We start from the raw sequence: 14,425 nt of genomic DNA on the forward strand, positions 1-14,425 counted from the left end.
TTAATTGGGGAGAACGGGCTTGTGGTAAGGACTGGAGCGGAATAAGTGGAATGGTATCAAATACATCAAACACATGGTTTCCAGGTGTTTGGTGCCATTCCATCTGCTCCGTTCCAGCCATTATTATGAGCTGTTCTCCCCTCAGCAGCCTCCACTGGTGTGAATACTTTCTGAAGGCATGAAGGTAGATGTTGTGAATCTCAGCACCGTTTCAATGAGTACGCAGAAATGTGTTGTCTTTTCCCATCAGAACCCAATTTTACACCTTCAATGCAACATCGGGCCCAAGCCGGATTCACCTCACGTTGATACCGTACAACTTAATCCTCAAATTACTGACAGATCAGGTGTATAAGTGACTGCTCCTTGTTTTGGAGCAAATCTCATTTGCGGCAAGCAGGGAAGGTGTTACCATGAAATAAGTGTGAAATATACATTTGATTCATATGTGGTGAGCGAAGTATGCCAAGAGTACTCTTGGCTTTCAAAAACAAATGTCTTCCTTAAATCTCTTCTATTCTCTAAACAGTTTTCTGGATTCATAAGAGGTTTTCAATGTACATGATAAGAATTTCAATACTGACCATCATTATATAGGCCTAATGCTGTATCAATGATGATATCAATGTACTTGGTATGTACAAGTACTATATATACTATAGTGCAATGTACTATATATATCTTTATACATGGTAAATGTGCTTCTTCTGAATCATAAAGCTGACTGCTGCATCATGTTTCCTTTCATTGCATTATATCATACAACCACTCTGACTTCCACATTCAAGGTTTAGCTACACTTCAACAGGCCTCACTGCAAAGTCAACTCAGCTTTACATATCCACAAAACCGCTTTAAAATTCCACAAGGCTGAAGTTATGACCGCAGAACCGTGAATTCACAATCCTCCCAGTTTTGCTTAGCTCACATTATATTTGCTGCATTCCTTGTGCACCTAGTATCATATTCAGAAGCTCTCAGATTAATTTGCAAGGCTCCAAACCTGTTCCCTTGTATTGCACAGTGAATGTAGGTGATTAACAGTGCTGTGTATCAGAATGTTAAGACTGATGTATCATCATCCCATAAAGTTTTCTATCCATGTACAGTATTATTTTATTTAGGTCTACAGGAGGTGAGAAGGGAATACGTTTCTGCTTTGAAATCAGTAGAAAGTGCACAGCAATCACTATGCTTTCTAAGGGAAGGGGACGATTTGAAACCCTGACATTTTCGAAAAACACACTTGAAGTTGACTTACATCTATGCCATGTCAGTCCCAGAACATCACTTACCCACACTAATGTGGTAGTCAGACCACCAACCAGGCAGAAGGAGCTGCCTCAATTTGGGCTTGAAAAGCAGTTCACACCTAAAGTCTGGCACCAGATGCGTTTGACCTATTCGATGACATTTGAGTATTGACATTCTCAGCAAATTAAAGCGCTGTGCCAATGGCGCCCAGTTTAAAGTGCTCCACGGGTGATCTCTGAAAAATGATCAGCACTTAACCTTTTAATTATTATTTTGTATACGTCCAGGGGTTACCTGAGCTCTCATCTCAGTTTGAGCCTGATCGCCTCCTCAAAACCTTGTTAAGTGTTTGAAATGTAGCCTGTTCCAACAGTTTGGTTGGACATCAAACATGCAACCCTCAATATTATACAGCCAACGTTGTACAATTACTGTCACTTCTAAATGTGCTTTACACAATATTGCTGTTATAATCATGCCTGTGGGACACAAATAAGTTTATCTTAATATATCCACCCTCTGTGCATGATGGTTCTCATTAAATACAATACAACTACCTCGTGGTGTTTTGTAGTGATGGGGGGAAAAAATCGATACAGTTCCATATCGCAAAATTATTTCTGGCCAAAATTATATCAATATTTGACTCCAAGTATCGATTAGTAAAAAAAAAAATGTAGGTAGGGTAAGCATTAGCTAGATGTAGTCGGCTGTACCTGCGCCAAAAGTCTGGTATTTTTCATCCTATAGCTTGTTCTCCATCTTCTTTTTAAATAGTGAGCCAACATGTTTTCAGCACTTTTATTTCCCTGACTTATCAAAACTCAATTTCTCATGGCTCTCTCTTGTCTCTCTGCAGCAGACATATAGTGAGCAATACCGTATGTCTGGAACATCAAATCTCAATAAAATCGCAGTATTGATTCGCAATACATATAGAATCGTAAGAATCGCAATACATATCGTATCGGCACCTAAGTATCGTGATAATATTGTATCGTGAGGTCCCTGGCAATTCCCAGCCCTAGTGTTTTGTAAAACAAGGAAAATGTCTGTTCCTGTCTGTCTCCCTAGTAACTCTCAAAGCTGCTCATTATAACGATGCCTCTGTTCTCCTCTAGCCTCTATAGTGGAGCAGAAGTGGTGGTGTCAGATGCATCCATGTCTGGATGGGGAGGAGTGTAAAGTCCTCCCAGATCTAAAGGGATGGAGCTGCGCCACGGGGAACAAGATAAAGACTACCAAGGTAAGGTACCTCCCGAGTGGCGCAGTGGTCTAAGGCACTGCATCGCAGTGCTAGCTGTGCAACTAGAGATCCTGGTTCGAATCCAGGCTCTGTTGTAGCCGGCCGCAACTGGGAGACCCATGGGGCGGCGCATAATTGGCCCAGGGTAGGGGAGGGAATGGCCGGCAGGGATGTAACTCAGTTGTTAGAGCATGGCGTTTGCAACGCCAGGGTTGTGGGTTCGATTCCCACTAACTGTAAGTTGCTCTGGATAAGAGCGTCTGCTAAATGACTAAAATGTAATGTAAAATGTAAGGGTCATCTTAATCAACACATTACACTTTAGACAAGCCATCGAATTCAATTTCAGCTGTACAGAGTACCAACATGGTAGGGGTCATAGTAGTCCTCAAGTCCTCATAGTAGTCAACTTCAGTTTAAGAAGACAGACCTATATGTTTCTCAACCTATTGACCTTGCCTACTTGTATTATTGGTCAAGGTCAAAATGTTTCATCTGAAATTACAGCACTCTAAAACCGTCTAATGTTTGTAGTCACTACTGGGACCCTGGGGACCTATATCTGAGGGGCCGACATGTCTCCTTAGCACTATCAGAGCCATTTTGAGGACCGAAACTTGCAAATTACTCACTCCAATTACTTGCTTTTAACGCGGTAACCTGATGCCCGTATCCTTCCGTGGGTTATGACGACCCCTAGACTTGAGTTCTGCCTCCTTCCATGTACTTAATTATTTAAACTGGCCACACCACACCTGTCTGGAGCCTGTAATTATTGATCCCGGGATTAGTCGGGACCTCAAAATGGAATGGGGCCTTTTTGGTGGGCGTTGTTGCTGCAGCAGTATTGATGGATTGATCAACCATAATAACCTCACGCACGTGTTAATTTCGCCTGGTATGAAATCTAAAACTAATCTCTTCCCTTCCTCTTTTCCCCCTGTTTTTGTTAACACGGAACGCCGGAAAGATCTCATCGGACCGGGATCAGCTCTGGTAACCCTTGTTGCCACGGAACCGAATCAAGGTGATGCAATCTTGTTAGATTAATTTGATTGAATTGGACCAATATCAATGTTAATGTTCATTGTTTTTCTGAATTCAGACTATAGCCTTTAATACAAATATTGAATATTACAGTTTAAACATTATCTGTATCAGACTGTGTCAAGTGCTGGTGAGAAACAGCAAACAAAACATTTCCATTAGTTTGAACATTTACTTAATGAGGAAATAAGATTTATACCAGGCTCCTTAATTGTACTTATTAGGACACAAGTAATGACTATACATGCATAATTTATGGTTTAAATTGATAAATTCAACAAAACAGCTGGAGAGAGTGTTCTAATTGCTTTACCTCCCATCCAAGATATTTCGACATCTTTTGGAAGATGGAAAATACATTGCTTCCCCATAATGTGATTATGCCATCTCAATAAAATTGCCTTACATTAAAATGGAAGCATATTTCCATCTATCCGCTAATGTGCTTCCCTGCCACGGGCAAAACCTATTGAGAATGCAGGAGAATGAACAGGAGAATGATTATCTAGCATAACATGTCCAAATAACCCATTTAGCCATTATAGATTGGAAAATAATAATTGTACAATGAATAATGAGCCGAGCCAGGTTAGGTATCTTTCTGTTACGGATTTCATGAGTCACCCGCTGACCCATGCAGCTATAGGCCTGTTTCGCTCATTGTTTTCACTCAGCCTTAGGTTTAACACAATGTATGCAATTGAATATGATTCAGAAAGCGATTATGAGTTACACCTTCAGAGGATGCCACATTCCTATTTAATTCCTCCTGTCTTCTGTTGGTGATGATGATCTCAGTCGATGAATAAATTTTCGCCTTCTGCGACAACTCCACTGAGATGCCGTTAGATCTGTCTCGTGTAGGCTCCTTTCTCTGCTGACAAAAGCCTGCGTCTGCTCTTTGTCTTTTTAGCATGGAATTATTCTCAAATTAGTACCACATTAATCACAATGACAGCTAGGAAATGTAAATGGCTCATTGAGGGGGAGAATTTATTGCAATCTGCACGACAAGAAGACGCTCTCTTCTTACACACATGCAAAGTGGCGTAGTGCTAACCTAAATATCTGTGGAATTTACAGAGAGTGTGTTTGATATGATTATGAGGGATTTTTTTATAAGAAGTTAGGCGATGCCTGGGGGTTGTCACTGAATTTGATCCACACTATATTTTAAGCAACTTTATTCATAGACAGAGAATACAGTGTATTAGGACAAATGAAAAATGGGCCTGTCCACAGTCAAATAACTGATTGGTGAATTGGCAAAATGAGTCTGTCAAAGGTGCCTGTTTTCTTTGCAAAGTTCAGCAGTAAAAATGTAGCTTGACAACTCCTGTGGCAGCTTCCGTCAGCTGTCAGACTGGCCTAGGTGGTAGACAGTCTGCTGGAATCGATAGTGGAACGTCGTTATGAAGGTGTTATGGGTGTTCCTCGCAAGGCACGTTTCTTAAACCCTTTCCGGAATGTACTTTTGCCCGAGCCGAGGAGCTGTCAGTCAGAGCCGGAGCTTCATGACGGGCAATTTAATCTTGTGAAGGGTCCGAAGCGCTGAGAGTATCTGACAGCATTAAACTAGGGGAGGGAGAAAGCCTCAGTCTGTAGGATAAGGCTAATTCTATCCAGACAAGTCCTTTATCAAGATAAAAACACCATCCCTGGCAGAATAGGCCAGAATCTGATATGGAAGGTGGAACAGGGAACATTTGAGCGACAACTTGGCCTAAACTGCAAAAACATATTCAATTTTCTTCAAGGAATTTCCTCCCCCTGAGTGTAGCCTACCACTACAAATCATTTCCCAGCACGGATGGGGAAAGGCATTTAGTTGGAAAAAGCACATTTTTATCCAGGGGAAAGCACTTGTGCATTTCAAGTCTTGATTTAGTATTATGCTTATCATCATTGTTTTGCCCCTATCTGGGAAAAGAAGTGGACAAAATCATGTGTGACTTGTGCAGTCAGTGTGACAGAGGTAATTTCAGTGGCTGGGAACGCTAATGAGTTTGCTTTGTTTGTTGACCACTGTGAGTGGAGACGCTAATATCTCCTGATAGCTTTTCTTTGCTCACTTTATTGCCTTTTCTCATTAAAACTAGCAAAGAAAACCAACCACCTAATCATACAAGATTAGGTCATGAGATTAAGAATTGTAAACTTTTCAAAAAAGGTCATTTCATAATGCGGGCACATGAACCGTAAACTTTAGATGCAAAAGGCCTTGTGTTAGACTTGTGATTACTTTGCACCAAATTACCTCAAATTCTTCTGGGAAAAGTACAAGATAGAAACTGACTCTGTAGTCACTAGGGACTGAATGTGAGAACACAGTTATTTCCTGAAGAAACAATGAATGTTTAATTAATCTGTTCATTAACCTTTATGTCTACACTTCAAAGCCACTCTTTAGAATCCTTTTATAACTCAACAACTTGGTGGTGAAAACAGTGACGTTGGTTGCACTGCACATACTGCATTAATTGTGAGATGACATCAGGATAGCCTGATGTTTATGGAAATGTGTTTGTGTTACAGGTGGATCAATAAATGTAACTGGGTCTTTACCTGTGGAATACCATCAGGGACTCAAGAACATTGCAGAAACCCTTTTTGTAAATAGAGACTCCCTCTATTGGAGACTATACTATGAATATTCTGGAAGACTGAAGCAGCACATGGTAACAAAGGACATCTGGATGAGAAGAGTGGACACTACTAAATGATGGCTCAGTAGAGGGGACCTTTATTTTGAAAAGCACAGACATGACTATCACCACATTGGACATCAGGATGTATTTTCATTCTCTAACATTGTTCTGCTTATAGTGGATTACAATGGGGAATTTTGCCTAAACATTATTTGTAAAGTGATAGTTTTTCTTAGGGAAATTTTTCCTCGGAATGCATTGTGCATCATTACTGTAACAGGGTGAGAAAACTGGAGTATCATCAATATCAAGAATATCCCCCATGGATATTAGGGACGAGTCGAATTCGATCCAGTTTTTAACGATCAAATGATGGTCAGACAATGGTAAGAAGAAGGAATATACAATTGGTGGACCTTATTGTATTGAGCCAATCATTGAACATGCAGGGTGATTTTCAAAGGAGCACAAAAAAGGGACAGGTATTGGAATTGGCGTATGTACACCTCCATCATTTCATTATGGGTGGCCATCATTATGGGTGGCCATCATTATGGGTGGCCATTCTCAATGGTGCTGCGCGCAGGGAACATGGCTTATTCAAATGAGAGTTGCAGCCAATGGCCAATGGGAGAATGAGAGAATGTGATGAATCCAAGGACAAATACATGTAGACTACTGATGTATAGGGCATACTACAATGTAGGATTTCTAGCACCAAAACTGAAAACCGAAGGTCATGTTTGATTTGCATGTTTTATTCCAAGGGCATCATCTTTCATTTGATCTAAAGCAGATTGAGGCACTAGATACACACTTTTGAAAATGTACACGTTAATGAAAGTGGTGCGCAATTTGTGAGTTACCCCTAATGTGCTTAACGTTTGCTTATGTTCTTTTGAAAATCACTCTGTCAACTGCCAGCTGATCCAGTTAGTTGGTCTATGTTGCACAATGCTGAGGCTCAGATTCGAATGTCCATGTAAAGTTTATATAAATGTATGCAAGCTAAAATGCATTCATTCTCTAATACTGGCTATAGTCCATGGGGTTGGTAGGGGCCGGTTAAGTGTTAAGTGATTTTTTTACAATTCATTTCTGATTCGCTTTTCAACAGGTATCGCTGACGCTTCCTTCGTCTGTGCAAGTGATAACATCTTCGAATAATAAACTGTGGTTGTGTCTTAACTTAACGCTTGTCATGTGACACTTAACCTCCTCAGGTGTAGGAGGAAGAAACCAGAGATTGACTTTGTTTAGCTATGCTTCACACAGTGTACCACATTCACACAGTGTAGGCTACAGTATGAAGCTGATAAGGCTTGATAATGATTATGCATCAGCCCTTAGATTGAGTATCTCTGTTGTGGAATGAAACATTGATTCCTTTCAGAGTCCTCTTTATGGGCTATGCCACAACACATAGTGTACAAAGCACAAATACGTGTATGCACACACACACACACACACACACACACACACACACACACACACACACACACACACACACACACACACACACACACACACACACACACACACACACACACACACACACACACACACACACACACAAACACTCATACACACACACACACACTTCGAAGATGTACATCCGGAATATCAAAGATCTTGTGAGCCATGATTAAAGTTAAAAACATAGCAAACTACAAATCCTAAATGGGTACTGTACGAGGCATTTTCAACCATTACGAAAGCAAAGCCCACAAAGTCAATGTCACCACCACTCAACTAGAACCTACCTTTTCAAACGTTCCCCCCTCAGGAATACCATTGTTTGCCTTTCATGGGCAGACAAACATTGATGTCACCAGAGTAAATACATCACACCGAGAGAGGCGCTAATGAAATCTAGGGGTTATTGAGTTCCAAGAACATGACAGCCAGGAGAGAAAATACCTTCATAAAATCACAACTGAAAAGGCATAGAACTGCGAGAATAATACCAGTAAATGAATGGTGTATAATGTCAACAAAATAATAATGATTTTCTTGAAGCTATTAAAATGTGTATTTCCAGTGCAGTAATTATATGGGCATACAGTTGCTTTGAGGCAACATAATATAGATAAACAGCATGTTCACTTAGATTGTCAGTTGTATGGAAAGGACTAGGCTCAAAACAGTAGGCTACTTATTTTGTTATCTTAGGTCATGGCAAAATGGATTCATTACTGCACTCTAGTCTACTTGACAAAGGTACAATGTACAGTAGGGTTCAAGGAGGTGCCTCATAATTATATAGTGCATTTCCCTCCTCTTTAGATTTTCATGGACACACTCATCTCATCTCCCAGCATCCTCATTGCCCTCCCTTACTGGACCACTGAGGTTCCTTTGCAACGCACCATTTCCGACGATGTCAAACACCACCGTCTTGAATGACATGACTTCCCATGCCTGCTAACGCGCTCCCACCCTTAAGTCTGTGAAATGTGTTGAGGCGGCAGCAGAAGACAAGCGCTGCTGCCCCGAGCGTCTCAGTTTGTCATGTTTTGCGGAGTCCTCTTAGACGAGCAAGTGCTTCCTTCAAACACAGCTTCACCTTCGATTACAAAGGGCGCCCCATTCAGAACAACACATGCTCTCCACCATCAGAAGTCCATGACACCCCACAAGCCTCAGAGCGTTAAAACGGGTTGACATTTTAACCACCCTCACAGATTCTCAGCCGCTTTCTGACACATCTCAGTGCTGTGATGGGAAAGGTGAGGGATGTGGTGGAGTTAGGAATAAAAGAGCACTGTGAGCAGAATTTAGAAGCTCTCTCTCTCTCTCTGATGCTTCTTGATTCAAATGAGGTAAAGGCATTTGTCTCTTTCTTTTTTACACTGCTGCCATTACAAGAGTACATCAAAGGAAACCCGTTCCTCTCACCATATGCTGTATAGTTTCATAATCTTATGTGGGTTTTGTAATTAAACGCTCCGCCAGGGGAATGGAGCTTGTCGATTCTCTGGGAAAGGAACATTTCATTAAAGAAGCTCAGTGTAAAACATTTGTGATGCTATCGCCGGCTTTGTACTTTAATTTCATTTTATAGTTTTGCATAACAAAAGGACTTGTCAGGCTTACGTGTTGGAAAAAATTATAGATATGGAATTAATCGTTCTAATCATTTTAGTGTTGATAGCCTATAGGTTTTTTTTCCTCAGGCTTGGAGATATAATGTGTTTGAGCGTGGACTTGGAAACAGAGACAGCATATGGGGAGATTACTCCGCCGATAATGAACTTTTCAGATAACGCATTTAGCCAGACAATTTCTTATTTCCTTCACTAGACAATTCATAGTATGTAATTTGACAGTAGGCAAAAGGACACCATTTCCTGTTCCTAATAATTACTGGCCGAGGGCAGTTTCTCTGGAACCCCCGCAAAGTTGTAGTCGCCGCTGAGAAATAGGCTAATTAGATGCATGGCAAATATATTGTCTGTCTGTCTCACCTACTACCCATGTAGATTGGACAACACAAACAATTCACTCGCTACATGTGGAAATAAAAATTCAGGGTTACTGTCTTTTTTTTTTCTTCATAAAATGTAGATGTAGGTGTGAGATGATGGGTGCATGGGCCCCCATACTTAGTGTCTTGTGGGGGATGCAGGGGTTTCCGCTACGCCAGGGCTAATAATAAGCGCTCCCAGGTAGAGGTTGCTTCTAAGCACAGCTCTAGGATCAGCAGTGCACCTGCACTTTAAGCACACAAACCTGATTTTATATTGATGCATTCTGTAGAACCAGGCCCTAACACACTATTTGTTAATGGTCCCTACAACCTGCATGTTGGACAACCTTCTGCCAGTAGAACATTTTGTCCTACTCATCAATTTCACTGTTACAGCCTGGGCCCACCAAGATGCACAAAGACATTTTACCAAGCCAAACTTCAAATTGCCCTCCTCTGACCTGTTGTATTGAAGCAGCTCCCCGACGGTCTGAACGAGCCCCACCCTGTGATTCATTCTGCTTCTCAGCTACTAATGATGATCACCTGTTTGCCCCCCTTTCCTTCTCAAATGCTTTAAAATGAGCTGCTATTAGCAGGTAATGGGAATCATAAATAAATAAATAACACTGATTACATGGTGTCCTCCAATAAGAAACATTTAAAGCCCGAACACAAAGCACTAAACAATCACATTGTGGTAGGACTGGTGGTCAGATTGGCCGATAATTTAATAATTGTAATGTTCTCTACGTCAATTTCTTTTGCACAGCCAGCAGCCAGAGCCATCATTAAATCTTAATCACGCACAGGCACGCACACAGGCACACACACACATACAAATATACCTGTACACACAAATGTGTGGTATTGCAGCAGCTCCGTGGTGGGTTGCAACACACCTTACTCTCACACTTTGTAGTGAAACCACAGTTGCGTTCAGGAGTACTGTTTGATGATGACGGATGCCTCTTATTGATCTTTGATCTCACCATCATCAGTAGAAAATGAGCTTAGACAGAGAAATCATGGGTTGTGTGCGTTTGTGTATGTGTTTTTGTGTGTATATCGTTTGTGTGTGTGTGTACAAATGTAGGATCTTAATTTGATCTCTCTTTTGTTGCTGAGAATTTTCCTGTGCTGCAGGAAATGCAGATGAGCTTCATGATTTACATAAATTCACTGAAAACCGCACTAAAACACGGTTATATTAACATTATTGCACTTTTTATGTAGCCATATTTTGCCCAGCTAATAGCCTAACCACCGATCATGCAACATTATGGACTAAACGTTCAAATCCTGCTGCAACAATCCTGCTGCAACAAATTAATTAAGTTTCAACATCTGTATGTATGTGTGTGTGTTCTTGATTTGCTGACATTGAACTGTTTGCACACCTTCCGTATGGGGACGTCTTGACAAACTGTTGGAACTGATAGAAAATGGCATGCTAACATGCCTAGTGTGAATATCTCATTATTTGGGTTTAGTCCCCAGAAGGTGGTTTTTTCGGTCATGGTGTGTGTGAGTGTGTATATGGAGAGCGCCCCCTGTACCTGGGTTTTGGTACTGCAGTGTGCATATTTAATTAGGCTCCGCCTGCATTTGCATAACAGGCATATTTGGAGGATTTGAGGAAGGGGTATAAAGAATCTTGGTTCCGCTTGCATTTGCATAACATTAACATATTTGGGGCCTTGAGGAAGGGGTATCAAGGAGGACCTTTCTCACTCTCACTGAACATTTAGACTTAATTTTTTTAGTGTTGATTTTGTTAATGCATGTCAGTTATCCATAAAAATACATTAACAAAATATCAATTCTACCTGACCAGAAGTGTTCTCTATAAGAAATATGCTGACCAATCAAATCCTTTCAGATACACATATTATATTATATACAGTGGGGGAAAAAAGTATTTAGTCAGCCACCAATTGTGCAAGTTCTCCCACTTAAAAAGATGAGAGAGGCCTGTCATTTTCATCATAGGTACACGTCAACTATGACAGACAAATCACATTGTAGGATTTTTAATGAATTTATTTGCAAATTATGGTGGAAAATAAGTATTTGGTCACCTACAAACAAGCAAGTTTTCTGGCTCTCACAGACCTGTAACTTCTTCTTTAAGAGGCTCCTCTGTCCTCCACTCGTTACCTGTATTAATGGCACCTGTTTGAACTTGTTATCAGTATAAAAGACACCTGTCCACAACCTCAAACAGTCACACTCCAAACTCCACTATGGTCAAGACCAAAGAGCTGTCAAAGGACACCAGAAACAAAATTGTAGACCTGCACCAGGCTGGGAAGACTGAATCTGCAATAGGTAAGCAGCTTGGTTTGAAGAAATCAACTGTGGGAGCAATTATTAGGAAATGGAAGACATACAAGACCACTGATAATCTCCCTCGATCTGGGCTCCACGCAAGATCTCTCCCCGTGGGGTCAAAATGATCACAAGAACGGTGAGCAAAAATCCCAGAACCACACGGGGGGACCTAGTGAATGACCTGCAGAGAGCTGGGACCAAAGTAACAAAGCCTACCATCAGTAACACACTACTCCGCCAGGGACTCAAATCCTGCATTGCCAGACGTGTCCCCCCTGCTTAAGCCAGTACATGTCCAGGCCCGTCTGAAGTTTGCTAGAGTGCATTTGGATGATCCAGAAGAGGATTGGGAGAATGTCATATGGTCAGATGAAACCAAAATATAACTTTTTGGTAAAAACTCAACTCATCGTGTTTGGAGGACAAAGAATGCTGAGTTGCATCCAAAGAACACCATACCTACTGTGAAGCATGGGGGTGGAAACTTCATGCTTTGGGGCTGTTTTTCTGCAAAGGGACCAGGACGACTGATCCGTGTAAAGGAAAGAATGAATGGGGCCATGTATCGTGAGATTTTGAGTGAAAACTTCCTTCCATCAGCAAGGGCATTGAAGATGAAATGTGGCTGGGTCTTTTAGCATGACAATGATCCCAAACACACCTCCCGGGCAACGAAGAAGTGGCTTCGTAAGAAGCATTTCAAGGTCCTGGAGTGGCCTAGCCAGTCTCCAGATCTCAACCCCATAGAAAATCTTTGGAGGGAGTTGAAAGTCCGTGTTGCCCAGCGACAGCCCCAAAACATCACTGCTCTAGAGGAGATCTGCATGGAGGAATGGGCCAAAATACCAGCAACAGTGTGTGAAAACCTAGTGAAGACTTACAGAAAACGTTTGACCTGTGTCATTGCCAACAAGGGGTATATAACAAAGTATTGAGAAACTTTTGTTATTGACCAAATTCTTATTTTCCACCATAATTTGCAAATAAATTCATAAAAAATCCTACAATGTGATTTTCTGGAATTTCTTTTCTCATTTTGTCTGTCATAGTTGACATGTACCTATGATGAAAATTACAGGCCTCTCTCATCTTTTTAAGTGGGAGAACTTGCACAATTGGTGGCTGACTAAATACTTTTTTTCCCCACTGTACATTTACATTTACGTCATTTAGCAGACGCTCTTATCCAGAGCGACTTACAAATTGGTGCATTCACCTTATAGCCAGTGGGATAACCACTTTACAATGTTTTTTTTTTTTTGGGGTTGGGGGGTGGGGGGGGTGGGGTGGGGTAAGGGGGGTAGAAGGATTACTTTATCCTATCCCAGGTATTCCTTAAAGAGGTGGGGTTTCAAATGTCTCCGGAAGGTGGTGAGTGACTCCGCTGTCCTGGCGTCGTGAGGGAGCTTGTTCCACCATTGGGGTGCCAGAGCAGCGAACAGTTTTGACTGGGCTGAGCGGGAACTGTGCTTCCGCAGAGGTAGGGGAGCCAGCAGGCCAGAGGTGGATGAACGCAATGCCCTCGTTTGGGTGTAGGGACTGATCAGAGCCTGAAGGTACGGAGGTGCCATTCACCTCACAGCTCCGTAGGCAAGCACCATGGTCTTGTAGCAGATGCGAGCTTCAACTGGAAGCCAGTGGAGTGTGCGGAGGAGCGGGGTGACGTGAGAGAACTTGGGAAGGTTGAACACCAGACGGGCTGCGGCATTCTGGATGAGTTGTAGGGGTTTAATGGCACAGGCAGGGAGCCCAGCCAACAGCGAGTTGCAGTAATCCAGACGGGAGATGACAAGTGCCTGGATTAGGACCTGTGCCGCTTCCTGTGTAAGGCAGGGTCGTACTCTCTGAATGTTGTAGAGCATGAACACACCGGATCGGGTCACCGCCTTGATGTTAGCGGAGAACGACAGGGTGTTGTCCAGGGTCACGCCAAGGCTCTTCGCACTCTGGGAGGAGGACACAACGGAGTTGTCAACCGTGATGGCGAGGTCATGGAACGGGCAGTCCTTCCCCGGGAGGAAGAGCAGCTCCGTTTTGCCAAGGTTCAGCTTGAGGTGGTGATCCGTCATCCATACTGATATGTCTGCCAGACATGCAGAGATGCGATTCGCCACCTGGTTATCAGAAGGGGGAAAGGAGAAGATTAGTTGTGTGTCGTCTGCGTAGCAATGATAGGAGAGGCCATGTGAGGATATGACAGAGCCAAGTGACTTGGTGTATAGCGAGAATAGGAGAGGGCCTAGAACTGAGCCCTGGGGGACACCAGTGGTGAGAGCACGTGGTGCGGAGACAGCTTCTCGCCACGCCACTTGGTAGGGAGCGACCGGTCAGGTAGGACGCAATCCAAGAGTGAGCCGCGCCGGAGATGCCCAGCTCGGAGAGGGTGGAGAGGAGGATCTGATGGTTCACAGTATCAAAGGCAGCAGA

At 42.4% G+C, this 14,425-nt stretch overlaps 1 protein-coding gene across 1 annotated transcript in view; it reads left to right on the plus strand.

Annotated features, from left to right (window-relative positions):
* LOC121543534 (chemokine-like protein TAFA-2) overlaps positions 1 to 7,388 on the plus strand; it is a 58,823-nt gene extending 51,435 nt beyond the window's left edge. Inside the window, exons 4-6 of the mRNA XM_041853473.2 lie at positions 2,376 to 2,500; positions 3,471 to 3,527; positions 6,083 to 7,388. Of these exons, the coding sequence (XP_041709407.1) occupies positions 2,376 to 2,500; positions 3,471 to 3,500 (155 nt within the window). The 3' untranslated portion in view covers positions 3,501 to 3,527; positions 6,083 to 7,388. The remainder of the gene's footprint in view (positions 1 to 2,375; positions 2,501 to 3,470; positions 3,528 to 6,082) is intronic.
* Positions 7,389 to 14,425: the final 7,037 nt, after the last annotated feature.

Source organism: Coregonus clupeaformis, unplaced genomic scaffold (genome assembly GCF_020615455.1).
Source record: "Coregonus clupeaformis isolate EN_2021a unplaced genomic scaffold, ASM2061545v1 scaf1360, whole genome shotgun sequence".
NCBI lineage: Eukaryota > Metazoa > Chordata > Actinopteri > Salmoniformes > Salmonidae > Coregonus > Coregonus clupeaformis.